Raw genomic sequence first — 21,091 nt, 5'->3', positions numbered from 1 at the left:
TGAATTGGGTCTGACACCTGGATCCTCACTCTCTGCCTGGGGACAAGGCCGGTCCCTCTGCGGGCTACCTATATACTCTGAGGCCGGGGCTCTAGCTAAGGGGGTTGCTGACGGCATACCTCTAGATCAAGACAGAACCAAGCAGATTGCAACCAGGCCTTGCATTTGGTGGTAGGCCCAGGGCATCAAGAATGACTACTGCGGTTGGATCAGAGGCGGCCATGTTTGATGGGGCTGGTACCCCTAGTGCCGGAACTGGTGCCATGAGCGTGAGTGGTGCCAAGGAGAGGACCTATGAGATGATGCACCAGATTGTACTGATTCTACGTCGGACTCTGATGAATAGTCCGACGTTGACCATGGCGGTGCCATTGAGGGCGCCTGGGAGAGTTGGCGGGGTTGGTGCTGAGCCATCGATTCAGCTTTGCCTCGATGCACTGGAGCAGGAGGCCTCATTGCAGCAGGTAGGAAAGCCCCTGGCATGCCCTAATACAGTGCCGCCAGTGCATGCTGGTCCATACCATCTCCCGGTACCTATTGGCCCGGTGCCTAAGAGGGCAGTAGTTCGTGCAATGGCACTACCAGTGCCACCGATGCTAACAGGGTTACCAGTGCCATCACAGTTACCGGTGCCTACAAGGCAACTGGTGTCAAGTATGTACCTGGTGCCGACAAGGCCCCCAGTGCTAGAGAACTCCCCAGTGCCAACAAAGTCACTGAAGCTGAGGGCAGGAGACTCATCTGCACCATCTGTCTGCCCTGTCTTGGTGCCGACTCTGGTGCTGGGCGAGGAAGTGAGCTACATCCGCTCCCTTGCAGTGTTGAAAGTCTCAGGGGTTGACGACCTAACTATATCAAGGGCCCTCTCCTGGACTGGACTTCTTGGCCGTGCCGAGCTCAACCATTACCTAGAGGGGCCAGGAGCATCCAGATGTCGAGGGGGTGAATCTTCTTGATGGTGTCCCCCATACTCCTGCTTCCCTGGAGATCTTCCTCTGAGTTGCCATCTCTTTCTCAGCGCTGGGGATTGTGAACGGTGCATAGCAGGTGACATTTTTTGCAGTGCCAAGGCTTGTGCCGGTGCCACAGGTGATTCGCGCACCAACGCTGGTACACTACTGACCGCCGGTGCCCATTCTGACGCTGGCTACAGTGCGGACTCCATAAAGAGCAGCTTGAGATGGTAATCGTGCTTAAAACCTCCAAAGATCCTGCATGAGTCTGCGAGGTGGCCCTCCTCCAGACACTTTAAACAAGAGTTATGGGGGTCCGCACAGGGCATAGGTTTTGCACAAATCGCACAAGGCTTGAATACCAGTGGACCTGGCATTCCTCTCCCTCAAAGGAGAGAGTTAGCAATAAGAACTATAAGAAAAATGACCTAACTAATTGCTAATTATTTACACTTCAAACTAACTACAAAGACAACTATGAACATGCTGGGTGCACAGTCAGAGAGATGAAACGCTCCAGCTACCATCAGGGTGGTAAGAAGGATCTTAGGGAGGGGTGGACCAGGGATACTTATTCACCATTATGTTGGCGCCATTCTAGGGGGCTCCCTGCTGGCCCGACAGATACCGCTGGGGAAAAAAGGCTCCAGAATCCGTGCACATGGCGCGCACATACCTAATTAGAATGAACAGGAGCAAGCACTTGAAGAACAGGGTCATAATTCAAAATGACCTGGACAAACTGGAGAAATGGTCTGAGGTCAACAGGATGAAGTTTAATAAGGACAAATGCAAAGTACTCCATTTGGGAAGGAACAGTTTCACACATACAGAATGGGAAGCGATTGTCTAGGAAGGAGTACTGCAAAATGGGATCTAGGGGTCATAGTGGACCACAAGCTAAATATGAGTCAACAGTGTGACACTGTTTCCAAAAAAAGCAAACATGGTTCTGGAATGCATTAACAGGAGTGTTGCGAGCAAGACACGAGAAGTCATTCTTCCACTCTACTCTGTGCTGATTAGATCTCAATTGGAGTAGTGTGTCCAGTTTGGGCACCACATTTCAAGAAAGATGTGGAGAAATTGGAGAAGGCCCAGAGAAGAGAAAGAAGAATGATTAAAGGTCTAGAGCAGTGTTTCTTCAACTTTTTGAGACCACGGAACACCAAACAATATTTTTTTGTGCGGAACACCTATGAAAATTTTCTTTAAAAAAATAATTTGTCAGATAAAAAAAAAGACAAAAACAAAGTAGTAACAAAAACAAAGAGGAGGTCGTGGCACACCTGCGAGTTGTTCACAGAACACCAGTATTCCACCGAACATAGTTTAAGAAACACTGGTCTAGAGAACATGACCTATGAAGGAAGACTGAAAGAATTGGGCTTGTTTTAGTTTAGAAAGGAGAAGACTGAGAGGGGACATGATAGCGGTTTTCAAGTATCTAAAAGGATGTCACAAGGAGGAGGGAGACACATTGTTCTTCTTTGCCTCTGAGGATAGGACAAGAAGCAATGGGCTTAAAACTGCAGCAAGGGAGGTTTAGGTTGGACATTAGGAAAAACTTCCTGTTAGCAGATGGTTAAACGCTGGAATAAATTGCCTGAGGAGGTTGTGGAAACTCCATCTCTGGAGATATTTACGAGCAGGTTAGACAGACATCTATCAGGAATGGTCTAGATGGTGCTTAGTCCTGCCGTTAGGGCAGGGGACTAGATTTGATGACCTCTCAAGGGCCCTTCCAGTTCTAGTATTTTATTTGTGACTAGATGGGCCCTCCAATCCAGTACAATGGCTAATATTGTTTGGAATCTGGTTTGTGGGAGGAAAACTGCAGCTGCAGTAGACTCCAAAACCTCTCCTACTCTATTCTCTGAACAGGGGAGAATACTGACTCGTCTTCATTGAAAAGCAGTCCCTCAACTCTAAAGATGGATTGGATCTTAAACAAACTGCCTTCTACCTGGCTATTGAACTGGACCTCTCAACAACTAGTTATCCTGATATGAAAATACATGTACTCCTATTTTACTTAGGAATGCAACCACAAACACTGCATTTTGTAAATACATACAAGGCCACAAATAGGTCAAAAGGTAGGACCGAGAACTGATTATGGGAGTCATTTACCATAAATCTCACAAATCTCCTGTGTCTTTGATGGATAACCACATGGAAATAGGTCTCTCTCAACTCAAAAAGGCAGTGTACTAGTTCCCAGAATCCAGGGACAGGATTATGGATCATAGGGTCATCATGCAAAATGTTATTTTATTTATATATTCTTCAGCTCTTACAACTGTAATACGAGTCTCCAGCATCATTTTGCCTGGGGAATTAAGTTATAGTATAAATAAAACTATTTCCTTCTAAGGAGAGAAGGGATCTCTTCTATAGCTCCCAGCAGGAGGAAAGACTAAGCCACCTCATGAGAGCAGTCCCTGAAGAGGAAGGTGAGGGGTAGGACTGGAAACAAACTGAAAGATGTAGTCTAATGACACACTGCTTAGGACTCATTGATCTATCGTAATAGTGGTACAAACATATAACTTGTTCAAAAGAATAGGGATAGGAGCAACTGGTATAAGGGAAACTTGGAAGCTGTCTTCAACGATGCAGTCAGGCAGATTGCTTGGCATTTCAAGGCTGTCTGGAAGAACTTACTGAAAACAAAAAAGTGAGGATGTTGGGCTCTTCTCTGATTACTCTTCCCTTTCCTCCTGAACTGGTCAGGTTGCCTAGCCATAAAAGATGCTTAGCTCTGGAATTACTGGGTAGAACTGCTTCTTTTTTAGGGAGTGGAATGTAAAACTCCCAAGCCTTCACACCACGGAGTCCTTGAAACCGTGAAGATGATGGTTGGTTACTCAAAAAGAAGATTCTGAATTGTCCATTGAACCTCCTGTGGAAGACACTATGATTGAAACGTTAACACCAACACATTGTTATTGCAGATGCCCTGGCTCTGGATCGCAGAGTATGGTCTATCCAAAGCAGCCTGTAGCAAGGTCTTGACCACCAGGTTACCCTCTTCCAACACTGCCTGAAACGCTTGCTTGGCCTCTCCTGGTAATTTGACTTCAAACTTCAGAGCATTGCTCCAGAGGAATAAATCTTATCTTTACTCCAAGGCTTCCCGGTTTGAGATGCATATTTCCAGGCCAGTAGTAGAATAGTTTTTTCTTCTGAATATATTGAGTTTCTTCGCCTCTTTCAGCTTTGGGGTAGATGCATGCTATAATTCACCACCAAAACTTAAGGAACATTGGTGTATGAGAGAGTGAGGGGAGAAGCAGAGAAGATACAGAACTACCTCATATGTAAAAGGAGACACGGTACCTTCATTCAATTCTTTTGGCCACTAGTGGCAAAGAAGATAGCATTTACCACAGTACCCTGATGGTCGCATTTATAGGAGGAGCCACTCTGGGGGGGGAGGGAGGATTTCCATGATCCCAGAATGCCTGCCAACTTATGGGAGCTTGAGGTCTTGGGTGGTAGAAGAGCCCGAGACATGGGTCCAGCATCCAGGAGTCTATGCATGCTGAGATTCCTGTTGGCAGCAGAGCTTCAGACATGGGGCCAGCAATTGGGATCCTGGCCATGCTAAGATGCCCGCTGGAAGCAAAGCCTCAAGGTATGAGGCTGGCAGCCAGAACCGCAGGCAAGGAAGCACCCTTCTGTACTCCTAGGTCCCTGAGTAAACATTTTGTTTTTTTATCGATTACACAGCTACTGTTTTTATACATTTTTACATCTCTAGGGCTTATTAGGAAACTCTGAAATAGCATGTCAACCTTTTGTCATGATGAAGACTACTTATTCCTACTTTTTGTTTCCTATTTCTTAGTTTGGTTTTGATCCATAATACAGGCAGTCCCCAGGTTACGTACAAGATAGGGACTGTAGGTTTGTTCTTAAGTTGAATTTGTATGTAAGTCGGAACTGGTACATATTTTGGGGGGGGGACGGGGAGCTGGAGTTAGGTGGAAAAGACCCTGATTCTCATACAACTTCCTTATTCAAAGAAAAACACATACTGTTTTGATATGAAGGTTTTTTGGTTGATATTTTAATTAAAAATTGATCATAAGTTTCAGTGTTTCATGCTATATCCAAATCTTCCTTTTGGGGTACCTGAAAGATCCCAGTTATTCATTTAATAGTCAGAATCTTTGTTTTTTATAACTAAAAAAAGTTTATTCAATGCATATTACTGTTCCAAATAGAATTTGCTACAGATGTTTCAGTGAAATGGGTATTAAGTGTAATCAATAGTCATTGGAGAGCACAATGAAATATTGATACAATCAAAGCTGTTGTTGTATTCTGCTGAGCAAAAAATGGAAATCCCTTCCTGTGAAGTGTGTGTGTGTGAATTTATCCACGGGATTAATTTTAAAGAAAAATTCTGTGTTGGGAACAGGAGTTTAGCCACAGGTGGGTGCTCATTGTCCACTCACCCACTTTGCAACCAGACCCATCCCCTCGGGGCTTACCCTGCTCCGCTCCAGCCAGGGTGTAGGGTTGGGGCTTATCCCCTCTTTCCTTCTGTCCTGCTCCTCCCCTTTCTTGCCCACCCACACCACTGGGTAATTTTTCAGCTTCACCTCTGCCAGGCTGGAAGGGACTTGTTAATTTCACATGACACTAACAACATACTTGCAGCTCTAGTGCTGAAGAGGGAAAGAGCTGTTGCTCCCAAGGTGGGGACTGTAACACAACGGGTCTCACTGCCTGCTGCTCCTGCTGTTCCCTAGGAAATTATTTTTTCCGCTCTGGGGCGCCCCCTTTTGGCTTGTGTCTTGTTCCCCCCAGCAGACCCGCATCCTCCGCGGCGAGAAAAGCCGCTCCGTGTCTCCCTGGTCTGCGGGGGGGTGCGGGGGCGGGGGGCTAGCTCCACATCTCCCTGGTCTGCTGGGGGGAAGCACCCCTCGCGCTGTCAGAGGCGGCAACAGTGGGGGAGGCACCCTGCACTAGCTGCCCCCCCCCCCCCCCGTTTGTAACTAGGGATCCAACGTAAGTCAGATTGATGTAACCCGGGGACTGCCTGTACTTTTCTTTTCATTTCATTTCATAACACCTTAGTTTCTTCAGCAGCCTTTTCTGAAGAATATTAACAAAACGCCTTCTGAAAGTATCTGAAGTTGAATGATTGGTTTTATGTTGTTAGTAAGAAAATTAGGCATGCAAATTCTGATTTCTCTCAGAGAAAATGGAAAGACAGACTGAATATAGACAGAAATTTTAAAAAACCTCAAGTCTTAGGATTCTCTGGTTAGTGAATTGAACTAGTTAGTGCAGCTATGTCTTAAAGCAAGGGTGGGGAACCTAAGGATCAGGGGGACAGATGCAACCTCCGGCTTGCCTGGATCCGGCCCCTATCAGGGCTCCTCCCCATGCAGCATAAGGGTGCCTGCGCTGGAACTCCAGCTCCCACTGTCCTTGCCTGATTTTTCAGCGGCCCCCAACCAAAAAAGGCTCCCCACCCCTGTCCTAAAGTTTGAGTTGTCCCTCTCAGAGGTCAGGCATCTGATGAAGTAACATTCTGATAACAGTGTAGCTGCTACAAAACAAGCTGTTAGCTGCTCTGAGTACAATATCTAGCTTTTTTTTGGGGGGGGGGGGCGCACAAAAAAGGGCTTTAGCTCTGGAGAAGCTAACATGCTTCAAAATAAAGCCAAGTCAGCAGGAGAAATGTTTTATCATTAAAGGATTACAGTGTATTATCTCAGAAAAGCTACACTGGATATTAGTAAAACACATATCATAGAAAGATTTATCAGTGAAAGCACAGCTTTGGCTAGCAGAGGTGTGTCTATGTTAGGGACTTTCTCCAGCATAGCTATGTCAACTGGGGATCATATGCTTCACCCCTAACCCACATAGGTAAGTGAACAGTGGCCTGTAGTATAAACGTAGCCTTAGGGTAAACTTAGAGGCAGTGAAAACAAATTATTTCACCCTCTAATGAAGTTATCTAGAAAATGTCATTGTATAACTAGCATTTTGGATAGGAACTAAGAATGATCGACCAGTATTAAAAAATACTAACCAGATATGGTGAGAGTAATTTCTTGTGGACTTCCTGAAGAATTTGTAGTGGTGGAGCCAGCAGCATGAGCTAGAACTTGACTCAAACTTGAGTTATTTATAGTCAATGTTATCTCATGCTGACCATTTGAAGTGGACACCATACCCTGTGATGTTATGACTTGAGAGAGATCCTGTGCACCTAAAATATAAGTTGGGAGAAAAATAATGACTTGTATTAATTATACAAAAAAGTACAATCTTGAAAAATACCATTTTCCCTTCTTGAACAAACAAGGAAATGCTGGACTTCAGAAGAATACTAAGTTATTTAAAGTTGTGTTTAGAATAAGACATTGTTGCTGACCAAACTTTGCTTCCTTAAACTGTTAGCTCTTTTTCATAACCAATCTCTGTGCTACAAGTTTTAGTATACATCTGTAATTATACAAAAATACAACTCTGCAAGGTGCAAGGCTAGACACATTTTATTATATCTTAATAGCTATCAAGGGTGAGTTTTAGTACCTATATTCTAAACCCTGTTTTCAAATTTTTTCCAATTTCAAAAAATGTCCCCAATGTTTTCTAGGTTGTTCTTTCCTAAGAGATTGCTTGACTTTTCAAAAAATAAAAAATGAGCAGAGAATATTGGGAAGAACCATCACCACCCTGTCCAAACCCAGGGGTGGGAAGATGGGTTTTGCACCCAAGCCAGCCACAGCTACAGTGGGGCAGAGGCAAAGCTTGGTGTGCTCCACCATGTACGTACAGGCATCCATGAGCCCTATAAGACACATGCAGTTTCTGGCCATGATCATGGGAGACACCCGCAAGGCTAGGATAATTCCTGACCATTAGAGAGAGTGAGACCTGGGCAGGGAGGCTGTGGCTAATGTTGCATCCAGGCGGGTGCCCACAAATTCTGTTACCTGTGTGGGCACAAGGGTGGACCTGGCCACATTCAGGAGACAGGCCAAGGTCTAAAAACAGGTCCTGGTCTGAAGAAATATGGGACAGCACCAGTGCCAGGGACAAGCCCCGCACTAGCCAATCATCCAGGTATGGATATACTTGGACCCTGCACTTCTGAAGAAGGAGGAGGAGGAGGAGACATGGAGAGGCCGAAGGGGAGGGCCATAAAACTGATAATGGTCCTGGCCCACAGTAAAGCACAGGAACATCCTGCTGGGCGGGGGATGGGGAGACTATGGAATTGTGGAAGTAGGCATCCTCAGCGTACCAGTCTCCAAGATTGAGGGAGGGTATAATAGAAGCCAATGTCACCATCTTGAACTTGGTTTTGGCACTGAGGTTCCTGAGGTCTAAGATGGGCCAGAAACCACCCTTCACCTCAGGGACCAGGAAATACCAGGAACAGAAGCCCTTGCCCCTGAATTCCAAAGGGATCACTTGTACTGCTCTGAGATTTAGGAGTGGTTGTGCCTTTTCGCACAAGAAATGCTTGTGAGAGGGGTCTCTGAAGAGAAACAGGGCAAAGAATTGGGAAGGGAGAGGTGAAGAGAATGAGATGGCATAACCGCTCCCTACCATTTCTAGGACCCAACAATCTGATTTAATGGACCGCCAGGCACAGTAGAAAGGGTGCAAGCATGGCAGAAAGGTGATTCACTGCCTGTACCACCAAGGACCCCAGGGGAGGGTGAGAGAATAGGTATTCGTTGCCCTCCTGTGGCACAAAATTACACCTCTCCACCTTTTTTGTCTGTTAATGGGATGCAAGCCAGGGTTTGCCAGTGTGACTTGGTGATCTTTGTCACTGTCTTGTTCGAAAGCAATGCCACTCTGGCAGGGGTATGAATAGTTGGGTCTGAGTCCTCAAACACCCGCTCCACCTGCACCCTCAAACTCTGGACCAGGTGTCTGAGAAGTACCTGGTGCGACCTTGAGTCCATCGATGGGATGACCCCGCTAGGGCCTCATTCGGAGAGAAAGAGGATGACCCTTTCAAGCGGACTTTCTCATAGTCATTGCTTTGGGAAGTGACTTGTGTGGCCATGTCAACAGATGAGCTGGGGGCACCGCACTTTCCCCAGTGGCCCTGGGGGAAACAGGCATAGGGGCCTGAGACTAGCACAACGTGGGGGAGCAGGTCATCGGAATTGTAGATGGAGAAGCTCTGGGTCCTGAGTAGACCTTCTTCGATCTGGAGGGTCCTGAACCCGGGGCCTGGTGGTAAGCCCAACGGGTCCAGAACAGCCACTGGATGGGGGCCTGCCATTGAGAGGGCCAGTAAGGCCGCACCAGCTGAGCAAAAGTGGGCTGAGGTAGCCAAGACTGCTGCCCTGGTTGCACAGAGGTACTCCAGTGCCGGGAGCATGAACAGTGCCGAGCCTAGACCTGGAAGCAAACAATGAAGAAAACACAACTCATACTCAGAAGCTGACCAAGGCAGTGCCATGGTGATGAAGATTGGAAACCAGAGACTAGGAGCGTGTTTGGCCATAGACTCGGGCTTCCCATGGTGACGAGGAGGAGGTGGCAGCATTACGGGGCCCAGTGCCGGAGTTCCATGTGCCATGGCAGGATGCACAAAGTGGGCCGATGAAAAGGACAGTGCCGGCACTGGTGCCGGTGAATCCCAGTGATACCCCCTTAGGGCTGGTGCCGAAGCACGTGGTACTGGGGTGTTGATACAGGACTGCCTAGAGTCACAGCCCCTAGCAGAGCCAGCGGCAGAAGCCAGGGATAAAGTCAGTTCAATGAGGTCTCTAGCAGCCTCAAAGGTAACCTGTGTTGAGAGCTCCACCTCTGGGAGGTCCTCCTTCAGACTGGGACCTCAGGGCAGGCTGGGCTGGTGCTGACATGACACTGAAGACTTGGGTGCCGATTCTGTCGGTGCCACACGCACAGACTGAAGACACACTTTTGGCACATGCCTCGATGAAGACCTGCTCCTGCTTGGTCTCCGCTTCTTCTAAGGCACAAGAAAGTAAAACCGATGCCGAGGTTTACCCAGCACTGGAGAGGTGCATGAATGGCTGGGTGCCTCACGCACTGAAGCCAGGGCACTCTGAGTTGCCGGTGCCAAGTCCAACGCTGGTGCCAGACGGAGGGCTGCCTCCACAAGAAGAATCTTTAAGTGGGACTCTCTCTTACGCTTGGTCCTTGGCTTGAAACCCCTGCAAATTTTGCAGGAGTCAGAAAGGTGAGCCTTCGCGAGGCACTTTAAGCAAGCTTTCTGGGGGTCGCCACAGGGCACAGGCTTCTGGCACTTGACACAGGGCTTGAAGCCTAGGGGCCCAGATTCCCCAGCCAAAGACTGACTTTCTATACTAGATAAGAACTATTTACCGAAGATAAGAACAATCAACAGTACGCATCCAACAAGCCTTACGGGTGGTAAGAAAAAAGGGGGATATATCAGCCAATATAGCAGCACCACTCCAGAGGGAATCCACTCCAGGAAGGTTTAAGTCCTGCCGCCAACCTCCCACCTCACTTCACCTCAGGAGCTCAAATCCTTACCCTCTCCTCCCCCAGAAACGACCAGAAAGCCAACACAGGATAAGGGACCCTCTGAAGGTAGGGAGGTAGTGTGAGTTCTTGAGTGGACATGGGGATACAGCATTTGCCTGGGGAGTGCAGGGTTGGGGGCTTAAATCCTGCCCACCCTGGAAGCAGCCAGACAGCCAATGGGTACTGCTAAAGGAAAAACTTTCCAACAACGTGTGCACATGCACACCTACATGGATGGACATGAGCAATCACGTGAAGAAGAACATTTTGTTTTGACTTTTCTATTATTATTCATTATAATATAACAAATCAGAACAAAGAAAAATTATCTGATTGAAACTAACTGTTCTGAAAACGTTGAAATGTATCTGCATATTTCATTTCATGAAAAGTTCTGAGATTTTGACTTTACATCTCAACTTGCAAAGCAACCAATTTTGAAATCTCATCATTTTTGAACCAGCTCTACTTTTAACTCAAACACTAGAATGTCCTTGGTTGTGTGGTAAGCTATGCAGCCTCTAGATTTTCTCAAACTAGTATTGTTGATGAAACTATTGGCTTTGTTGAGTGCAAACTATATGTTTAGCTCAGTACAGCATGCACACAAGATGGCAAAGTTTTTGGGCCTCATGGGGGCTTCTAATCTATATGAGTCACACTTGTAACAAAGCAGCTGCTTGCAGTCAACAGACCAAGTTTATAAAGGAGTCTAAATCTGGCAAACACCCTTACTTGTAAGCATAAATACTAACATTTAGGGCTCATCTAGACTATGCCGAAGTGCCAAAAGAGGATATGCAAATTCAGCAGGAATTTGCATATCTTCCTCCAATCTCGCTTTCGAAAGCGAAAGTAATTTGGATGCAGCTTTTTCCGCAACTCCCTGCCCCTTTTCGAAAAGCTGTGTAAACCTCATTTTTTGAGGAAAAGCGGCTTTTTGAGAAAGGGGCGGGGATTTGCCGAAAAAGCCACGTCCAAACCACTTTCACTTTCAAAAGTGAGATTGGAAGAAGATATGCAAATTCCCGCTGAATTTGCATATCCTCTTTTGGCACTTCAACATAGTGTAGATGAGCCCTCAGAGAACTAATTTGCATGTATAACCAAAAAAATCAGAGGTCCAAGTGTGCTTGGAAAATATGAATAAACTTTAAAAAACAAGGACACAGATAATTAAACAAATAAAACTCTTTATGGAGCTGTTGTATTTTATCATCAAATTTAAAGTAGTAATGCATTTAAATCAATATTGCCTTATTCTTTAATGAGGTCCAAAATGAAATAAGTTAATCAATACAAGATTGACATCCATAAATGATTTTAAGAATTATGCCCCAAAAAAAACATAAAAAGCAAGAAAAAAGGAGTTATTAACACTTCTTACCATTACTATTAGTTGTCAACACAGAGTCTTGCTCAGACAGTGATCCTATTGTTACATTAGCTGAAGACGTAACTGTGGGCTGTAAAGACAAGCCTGATATCGGCTGGATAACCACATTAGCGGGAACCGTGTTGTCTGTGGTCTGGAGGGAGTTGTTCTGTGGAGCCATGTTGGGATCCCCAGTTAATTGCTGGGCAAGTAAATTACTCTGCTGTAGTGTCTGCTGTAAAATACTGGGATCAATCTGAAAAGGAAGACAGATATAGATCAGTGAAAGTTAATATAAACCCAGAATTCCAGGTGACAATGATTTAAAATGTCTTTAACTCCTTCTGCCTTTTTGGATATGAACAATTCCTTTTGAATCCGGATCTTGTCTAACTTAGAGGTCACTTATGAAACCTGGTGCAGAATGCGCCCGATGACTTGTGATTAAAAAGTTAACACCAGTTACTCAGCAATTACCTTGGCTTCCTATTTGTTTTAATGTAATTCACAGAGGTATTCTCAAACTATCGAAGTCCTAAATGGTTTTGGCCCTGGTTAAGAAAGTACCCCCTTCTCCAGGTCTAAGAACATAACCACGGACATACTGGGTCAGACCAAAGGTTCATCTAGCCCAGTGTCCTGTCTTCAAACAGTGGCCAATGCCAGATGCCCCAGAGGGAGTGAACAGAACAGGTAATCATCATGTGAGACTCCTCCTGTCATCCATTTCCAGCCTCTGACAAACAAGAGACTAGGGACACCATTCCTAATCACTCTGGCTAATAGCCATTGATGGTCCTAACCTCCATGAATTTATCTAGTTCTTTTTTGAACCCTGTTAAATTTCTGGTCTTCACAACATCCTCTGGCAAGGAGTCCCACAGGTTGACTATGCATTGTGAAGAAAAAACTCCTTTGTTTGTTTTAAACCCGCTACCTATTACTTTCATTTGGTGACCCCTAGATTTTATGTTATGGGAACAAGTACATAACTTTTCCCTATTCACTTTTTTCACATCAGTCATGATTTTATAGACTTCTATCATATCCCCCCTTAATCACCTCTTTTCCAAGCTGAAAAATCCCAATCTTTTTAATCGCTCCTCATATGGGACCCATTCCAAACCCCTAATCATTTTTGTTGCCCTTTTCTGAACTTTTTCCAATGCCAATATATCTTTTTTGAGATGAGGCAACCGCATCTGTACATAGTACTCAAGATGTGGGTGTACCAGGGTTTTATATAGAGGCAATAAGATATTTTCTGTCTTACTCTCTATCCCTTTCCCAATGATTCCTAACATTGAGTTTCCTTTTTTGATTGCCACTGCACATTGAGTGGATGTTTTCAGAGAAATATCCACAATGGCTCCAAGATCTCTCTCTTGAATGGTTATAGCTAAATTAGTCCCCATCATATTGTATGTGTAGTTGGGATTCTTTTTTCCAATGTGTATTACTGCACATTTATCAACATCAAATTTCATTTGCCATTTTGTTGTCCTATCACTTAGTTTTATGAGATCTTTTTGAAGCTATTCACAGTCTGCTTTGATCTTAACCATCTTGATCAGGTTAGTATCATCTGCAAATTTTGCCACCTCACTGTTTACCCTGTCCTCCAGATCATTTATAAATAGGTTGAATAGGACTGGTCCCAGTACGGACCCTTGAGGGACACCGTTAGTTACCTCTCTTCATTTAGAAAACTGACCATTTACACCTACCCTTCGTTCCCTGTCTTTTAACCAGTTATCAATCCATGAGAGGACCTTTTCTCTTACACCATGACAACTTATCACAGGTCTGCCATAACAATTGAGATCAGCAAGTTTGAACAACCGTAACAATAATTATATTCAAACATGAGGTGATTTGTTGCAGGAAATTTTTCATGTTAGAGCTTGATATTTTCTCTGTACTGTCTCCAAGTCACTTTCCTCAGGCCTTTGCAAATCAAGGTGAAAGGAAATAGAGGAAAAAGGTAGACTGATAGTAGGAATGACTACTCACCCACACTGAAATTATATACTTACTTATGTGTTTTCTAAAATAATGTTCATATGCCCTCAAGCTTTAGAAATAGGTATCTTAGGCTATGTCTAGACTGCAGAGCTTTTTTGGGATACCTCCTATATCCCGGAAAAGCGCTGCTGCGTCTAAGGAACGTGTCCGCTTTTCTGAAAAAAAATTCGGAAAAGCAGACACATTCTTTCACCATCCCTGGAAACCTTATCTTACGAGGAAGAAAGGCTGGCTGGAAAGAGAAGGTTCTTCTGAAATTTGGTGCCGTGTAGACGCGCCAAATTTTGGAAAAGACTCTTCTGACAGAAAAGAAAAAAAAGATATGCAAATTGCAGTTCGCAATTTGCATATCTTTTTCCAACTTTTCTTTGTAGTGTAGACATAGCCTTAGATACCTTTCAAAATTTACATTCATATTATATATGTTTATTTATATACACACACTGCACTTAAATATATGCATGTCAGATTTACATACAGCATTTCTTGTTTGAGGTTTAAAACTAATAAAACTACATACATCATTGTAAGAGTAAGGACTGAAAATTGGTTGAAGGAACTGAACGGGAGGAAAAACTGAAATAAAATACTTTGGAACATCAATGTTATTAATGGATGAAAAGCAAGTTATAATTTGCATAAATTAAAGAAAAAACCACTGAAAAACAGAAAACAAGTTTTATTTTCAGTACACATAAATACATGCAAAATATTTTTTTTAATACTGTAGAACATGAAATCATTGCAACACGGCAAGGAATCCTGTACAGACAGTGCAGGTGTCCCAATGAAGTCAACAGGGCTCACATACATGACACTCCATCCCGTCCTGGGGCTCTTATTAATAGAAATTAACAGTAACCTACCTGTAATGTGATGTTGTTAATACTGGCAGCATCTATTCCAGAAATTTGAACGTTCTGTCCAACCAGATTAGCAGCAAGCTGTAACTGTATGCCTTCAAGGGTGGCCAAGCTACCATCTGTCAAGGACACAGTTAAGTCACCTCCAGCTACCAAAGAAAATAGTCATATTATAATTTTTCTTTGTAATTACGGGTCTCCTTTTTATCCAGTATTTTAATGAAATCATTCTGAAATATCTAAGTATTGGCAATTCTGTGTATCAAGGAAAAAAACAGATTCAATGATCCATTTTTAAAATTTATAACAAATATCTGTAATGCATGTAGGAAAAAAATCAAATTAAGTAGTGATTGGCTTCTTTTATAAAGTAGAATAGTTTCAGAATGACTCTGAAATCCTGGACACACAGGTCCAAATATTTCAATATTTTCTCTTTTTGAATGTCCATTCTCGCTGAACGTAAAAAGCACATCTGCAAATGGTTGCACCATAAAATCTGAATATGAAAGCTCTTTGAAAGTTTGCCCATGCTGCAGCAATACCAGAGTTCAAGAGAAAGTTCTACCTATGCCCCAGTACATATATGCATGGGTAGAATTTAAACATATGTAAAGACTTCAAATCTGACCTAGGGTTAAACTGTTATAACTTAAAAGGATAGTCCATTCAATACTGGATGTATCTTTTAAATACTATATAATAAATAATGCCCTTTTGCAATTCATGTAAGAACCGTTTCAATAGCCAGATAGACTGCTATCTGGCCTGTTTTTCCTATTTTCAATATTTGTGCTGCAAGAAAGATACATTTGTTCTCCACTACAACTTCAGAAAATATCTGTGGGGTACTAGGCAACCTGCAGTGCCAGGAATGCTATTTTAATATTGCTTAATATGTTCTTTCCCAATTATGAGGCATATGAATATTCTTAAGGCCCCTTGTTCTGCTCAAGCAAAACTTAAAAGGATGCAAAATCCCCATGAGTTGAACCTGCCAATTAATGTCTACCAATATCTGAAAACTGAAACCCACTCAGTTTTATGTAACAGGCTAAAATCCCATAAAACAGGGTAGAATATCTGTGGCTACAACTTGATGGATATTTAAGTGTTTAAAAAAATGTAAGTTAATTTGTGGAACATTCTTGCCTCTATGGAGGCTCAATGAACAAAATTTTCCAAAAAGTATCTTCATGACTTAAATGCTTAAGTCTCATTTCAAATGCTTAGGAAACAAAACATCACTGATTTTCAATAAAACTTATGCTCCTAAGTATCTAAATCACATCTGAAAATATTATCCTACACTTATGTTAATTTCTTAGTAATTGTCCAGTTTAATATTTTTATTATTTTTTGCTTTGAACAATTAACTGTAAGGATCTGTAAAAGTTCTATATTTTAAATGCTTTCTCCATATCCAAAACTAAAGTAAATTAACTTTCTTTATAACCTAACACATAAGGTTAAAATATATTTTTAAAATGAATAGTGTACATAAAACATTACTTCTCTCTTCTTTTACAGGAAATAACAGAATTTAAATAAATAAATCAATGTAGAATTTCTAACTCCTATTTTATCTACATTGTCATCATCTTTCTGTACAAACTACTGCAACTTCATAACATGAAAACTTTATTTTAAAACCATATTTTCAACATGTTCTCTGCTACCCTTAGACTAATGAATCATTAACAGACTGTACATAATATCTTCATCGCTAAAAGCACCACCTTCATCCATGAAAGCATCACCTTATGAGGAAGAATCAAATCATGGTAAAAGACTTATCTGACTAAGAACTGCAATTAGACATATGGCTCTACATTTTCTTTAAGATAAATCAAAATTTAGCAATTTGGCTAACTAAACCCAAATGAAAATGTTCATGTTTTACCTGACATAGAAGCAGGAAGGATTGCCTGGCTCACAAGTCCTTGTTGAAGCAAATTCTGATCAAATTGACCTGTCAGAACAGAATTATTCATAATAAAAACATTGGGGTCTGTTGTGGAAGAGTTGAGAAGATTCACTGGTTGTAGTCCCTCAGCTGATGTACGGGTCATAGACTTCCTGACCCTCTTGGCTTCTGGTTTATAGTGACATTGTATGTGGGTTTTTCTACGCCCTGAAGTACGAAACCGTAAGTCACAGTGTGGACACTTAAATGGCTTTGCTCCCGTATGCAGGCGCATATGCACTTTTAGACTCCCTTTGGTAGAAAAAGAATTACTGCATACATGACAACTGAAGAGCTTCTGACCTGAACAATAAGAGAGCAGGAGAAGAATCAATCAATAATTACCAATACTGCATAACAACAAGAACAGTCAGAGTTCTAAACAAATTTGAAAAGTTCAGGGAGCAGTATTGTTAAAATATTGGACACATCAAACAATAGTGAGAACAATGTTCCCTCTAAATTGTGTGGCCGTACAGCTTCACAGGTGATTAATAGCCCCACCCAGTCAGAGGCTTAGGGCTCTATGCAGGGAGCTGGCTGACAGACTGGGAGGGGCTGATTCACCACCTGTGAAACTATGCTGCCCTGCAGCTTAGAGGGCACACTAGTTGAAAAGCTAAATTAAAGATACAGAACTGTGAACTCTAAAACCACTTTATTTAACACCATTAATGCTCTTAACCTTTCCATAACTCAGGGCCATAACTTAGGAATCATATAACTATCATCGTACATTATCACACCAGGGCTGTGTCCAAAACATTTTTTCCTTCTAAAATTTAAGATTTTGTTTCTTCTGACTATACAGTACTATTAGAATCCTCATGCAAACATGCATTCTCTCATCTGGATAACTCTACCATCCTTTTCTCTCACCTTCCTGTCATCCAACCTTGTTTCCTTCAAATTCATTTAATGCACTGCTGTCCATCCTCTGGGCCCATCATTCTGATAATGTAACTTCCCTAGGCTGAGTCTTTAAATGACTTTATTTCCTTTGACATCTCACAACTTCCACTTCTCATTGTGAAGGCCCTTCATAGCTTAGACCCTTCCCTTTCTGCATCTTACTGTCGTGATCCCACTTTCTACACCAATGAGCTATCATCAATTTGTTCATTTCTCTTACATGTATCTTCTATGCCAACCCTTATGCATACAGCATTGGTTAACCTTCATGGTTAAACACAAGGCTCCCCCCAGAAGCAGCAGTGGGGATGGGCTCCCTGCGGGCACCGACTCTTGCAGAGCACACACTGGCCCCCCACATGTAAACATGTAACCTCTGAAAATCTCTCTATATTAGAGAGTTTATCTGTGTGTCTGTACATCCATGAGTTAATTTGTTCAATAACTCCTTCTACATGGTAAGAACTAGGACCACCAAATTTGGTATGTAGCTTCCTCTTATCATTGCTTAAAGCAAGGAAAGGGTTTGACTGGACGAAGATGATGAGATGTCCATGGAATGCAATTGTTTCTCATCAAATGGAAAGGAAGGGCTGTGATCGCAGGAATAGTTATATTACACAATGACCAGTGGGAGGCAGCAAGAAAACATGCCCCTGCCTTCCCAAAGCCCCCAGTGACATGGAGTATCCGCCAGCCAGGCAGAACAGCACCTGTCTCTGTGAGGAACAGCCAGTGGCCAAGCAGCACAGACTCCAATGCCTGAGGGTGGCCCCAGGGAGTGGTGACCGGTTACCTCCTACCCCTTCTCCTGAGCCCCTCCATACCTCTCAACCCCCTGCCCTAATTCCTTCACCCCCCTTCTCCTTCCAAAAGCCCCTCCTCACTCCTCAACCCTGACTTATGCACCTCCTCACACACTTAGCCCCCTCCCCCCAGCCTCCTGGTCTAAAGGACTTAAGTGACACTATGTAAATCTAGTTTTATATAATACCCAAACCCTGCCCTTCCTAGCTAAGAGCATCACTGTTTCAGCAGGTATGAAAGTAATACATAAGTGCAAAACATGTCTGGGTTTTCCTGACATTGCATATCATAAAACTTTTGATACATAGTGTGTTAAAACAGTAGGTTTTATCAGTGACCAATATGGAAGATATTGTAGACTTAAGTGTAATGTTGACATTGTGCTTTTAATAGTGAAACATACCACATCCTCCGATACTCATAAAAAAGCCCATTAAAAAGTCAGTTAAAGGGGCTGCAAATACACAAATTCAAAATCCTGCTGACCTGTGTGTGTTTTTACATGGCAATCCAGAGTAGACTTCACAGTAAAACTCTTTCCACATTCATCACATTTATATGGTTTCTCCCCAGTGTGGATACGAACATGCCTAGACAAAAACGTGTTTTCATGAATAACAGTGTTGATTATCTTTCTTAAATAAACATGTCAATTTCCATGCCAGCCACTTTGTATCCTAACAGATATTTTAAAAGTTCTGAAGTACTTAAATTTATGGTTATAGTACATACTCAGAGTTCTTGGGGAAGGAGGTGTTCTGGTAGGGGGAGAAGCTTTTTTTGGTATGATTTTAATAATTTTTTTCATTCTCCATGCTGATTTTTCATCTTGTATATCAAAATTTTACTGCAACAAAACTCCACAATGTTACCAAACATCTGCGTTCATTGTAAGATTTTAACTAACTTAATAATTCAGGAAAATGCAAATGTGAGAAGGGAGCAATTGTACTCAATTCCAAAGCATAAAGTAACAAGGAACTATTACATAGACCAATACTTGTCTATAAATCATTCTGGAAATGAAAAATTGCCATCTTCCTGCTAACTAACCCCCATAATGCACAGTGAGACAGACAGAAGCCAATTTAGGTATAACAAGTTCTGACGAAAAGCTCACACTATTAAATGTCCAGTAAAGATCTCAGTAAACCCAAAAGTATGACCCACTGCTTCTCCTTACCTGACTAAATCACTGGGTTTTTTAAAGCTTTTGGGACAATAAGTACAACAATTGGCGTACTTGGGCTCTGCTTCCAATTCTGCATGCTTATCTTTGATCTCACTAATTCTGTCCTTTTCTGCAGCAGACTGGACAAGAACTTTTTCTGACACCGTGGCACTTTCTTGAGGTCTTATTTTTGCAAGTTCTGCTGTTTCTTCCTCTGTGAAAGTGATGACACCAGGCCGAGATTTTCTGGAAGCCGTTCTTTCAGAATTTTCATCAGCTTCTTCCACACATAAAACTATTTAAAAACCACACAAAAATCAGTTTAATCTAACCTGACATTATGAACACTAGCATGTGTTAAATCAAATTCATATAGTTATTTTATGTTGTGTCCACATAGCAGAGCAAAGGCTGTTTGGTGTCTTAAAGGAAACTCAAACTTGCACACTTACGTTCTACCTTAATTCTAAATTTCCTAGTTTTATAATGCTTTCTTTGACAAATTACAATACCTTGGTAATGTATCTTACACCAAATTATTATTAGCAGGGCTCGCCGAACTGCGGAGAGCCCCGCTCGCCAGCTGTGCTGTCTGGCGATCTGCGCATGCGCAGATCTTTCTGTGCATGCGCAGATCGCCCGAACCCGGCTCTTCCGGGTTACAATCTACTCACCATGGGCAAGTAGATTGTATTATTTGTCAAGCCCTGACTATTAGGTTTTCTCAACCTTACATCCAGTATTCCACAGCTCCGGGAGAGAGTTCACTGGATTCTTTTCTAACTCCATCCACATAAAAAAAAGCTAATTAAATCTCAAACACAGAATCTTTAGTCAGGGATTATGGAGCTAGAAAGAATCCTACATGACTTTCAGATTCCAAGCTGAGTTTGCAGGTCTAAGTTTCAGTCTGTTGTTCTACAGAAAATTGTTAATTTATTTATATTTTTAAAAAATCAATTTAAATACAGATTGAACCTCTCTAGTCCAGCACTCTCTGGCCTGGCAAAATCTGTGGTCTGACATGAATTTATAGTTAGTCAGATGTTCCTTTATCTTGGGGTAGCCAAGTTTCCCACAATCTCATAAAGTTTGTTTACAGCCACTAGTCCTGGCGCTCAGTGTTCTGAGAGTTTTATTTAGGCTTTATTTAGCCCTAAAATTTCTTCTAAGAATCCAGCAAGCAGTGGAGGTATTGTAATGCTGGTAGACAATACTGACCTCCTGTGATCCAGCAAATTCTCTGGTTTGGCACCAGTCAGGTCCTGAGGGTGCCAGACTAGAAAGGTTCAACCAATAGTATGGAATGCTCAATGCCATTTTTAAGCATCCCTTTTTCAGGGTACAAATTCACTTTAAAATTCTGTAGAAAATTCTGAGAGTACCCCCCAAAATCACTATTGAGGGATCCTGAATTCATGGAAGTGCCCACACACATTTCCACCAAAAATTAAGCTTTCTGTTTGCTTGTGTATGATATGAACAAAGATAGCCTTTTCTAGC

General features: G+C 42.6%; 1 protein-coding gene across 22 annotated transcripts in view; it reads right to left on the bottom strand.

The window, feature by feature from the left end:
* Positions 1 to 21,091, bottom strand: part of ZNF236 (zinc finger protein 236) — a 221,643-nt gene that overhangs the window by 114,583 nt on the left and 85,969 nt on the right. For 21 of the 22 annotated variants that reach the window (XM_075921084.2, XM_075921086.2, XM_089776349.1 and 18 more), the window contains 6 exons: positions 19,601 to 19,883; positions 18,904 to 19,007; positions 16,636 to 17,001; positions 14,736 to 14,881; positions 11,857 to 12,100; positions 7,012 to 7,191 (listed from right to left, as the gene is read on the bottom strand). In XM_075921084.2, coding sequence (XP_075777199.1) covers positions 7,012 to 7,191; positions 11,857 to 12,100; positions 14,736 to 14,881; positions 16,636 to 17,001; positions 18,904 to 19,007; positions 19,601 to 19,883 — 1,323 coding nt within the window. The remainder of the gene's footprint in view (positions 1 to 7,011; positions 7,192 to 11,856; positions 12,101 to 14,735; positions 14,882 to 16,635; positions 17,002 to 18,903; positions 19,008 to 19,600; positions 19,884 to 21,091) is intronic. The other variant, XM_075921082.2, reaches the window with a different exon arrangement.

The sequence above is a fragment of the Pelodiscus sinensis genome, chromosome 2, assembly GCF_052426305.1.
Source record: "Pelodiscus sinensis isolate ZL-2025 chromosome 2, ASM5242630v1, whole genome shotgun sequence".
Classification (NCBI taxonomy): Eukaryota; Metazoa; Chordata; order Testudines; family Trionychidae; genus Pelodiscus; species Pelodiscus sinensis.
The sequence above is the reverse complement of the archived record's forward strand: the minus strand, read 5'-3'. Positions and strand labels throughout refer to the sequence as shown.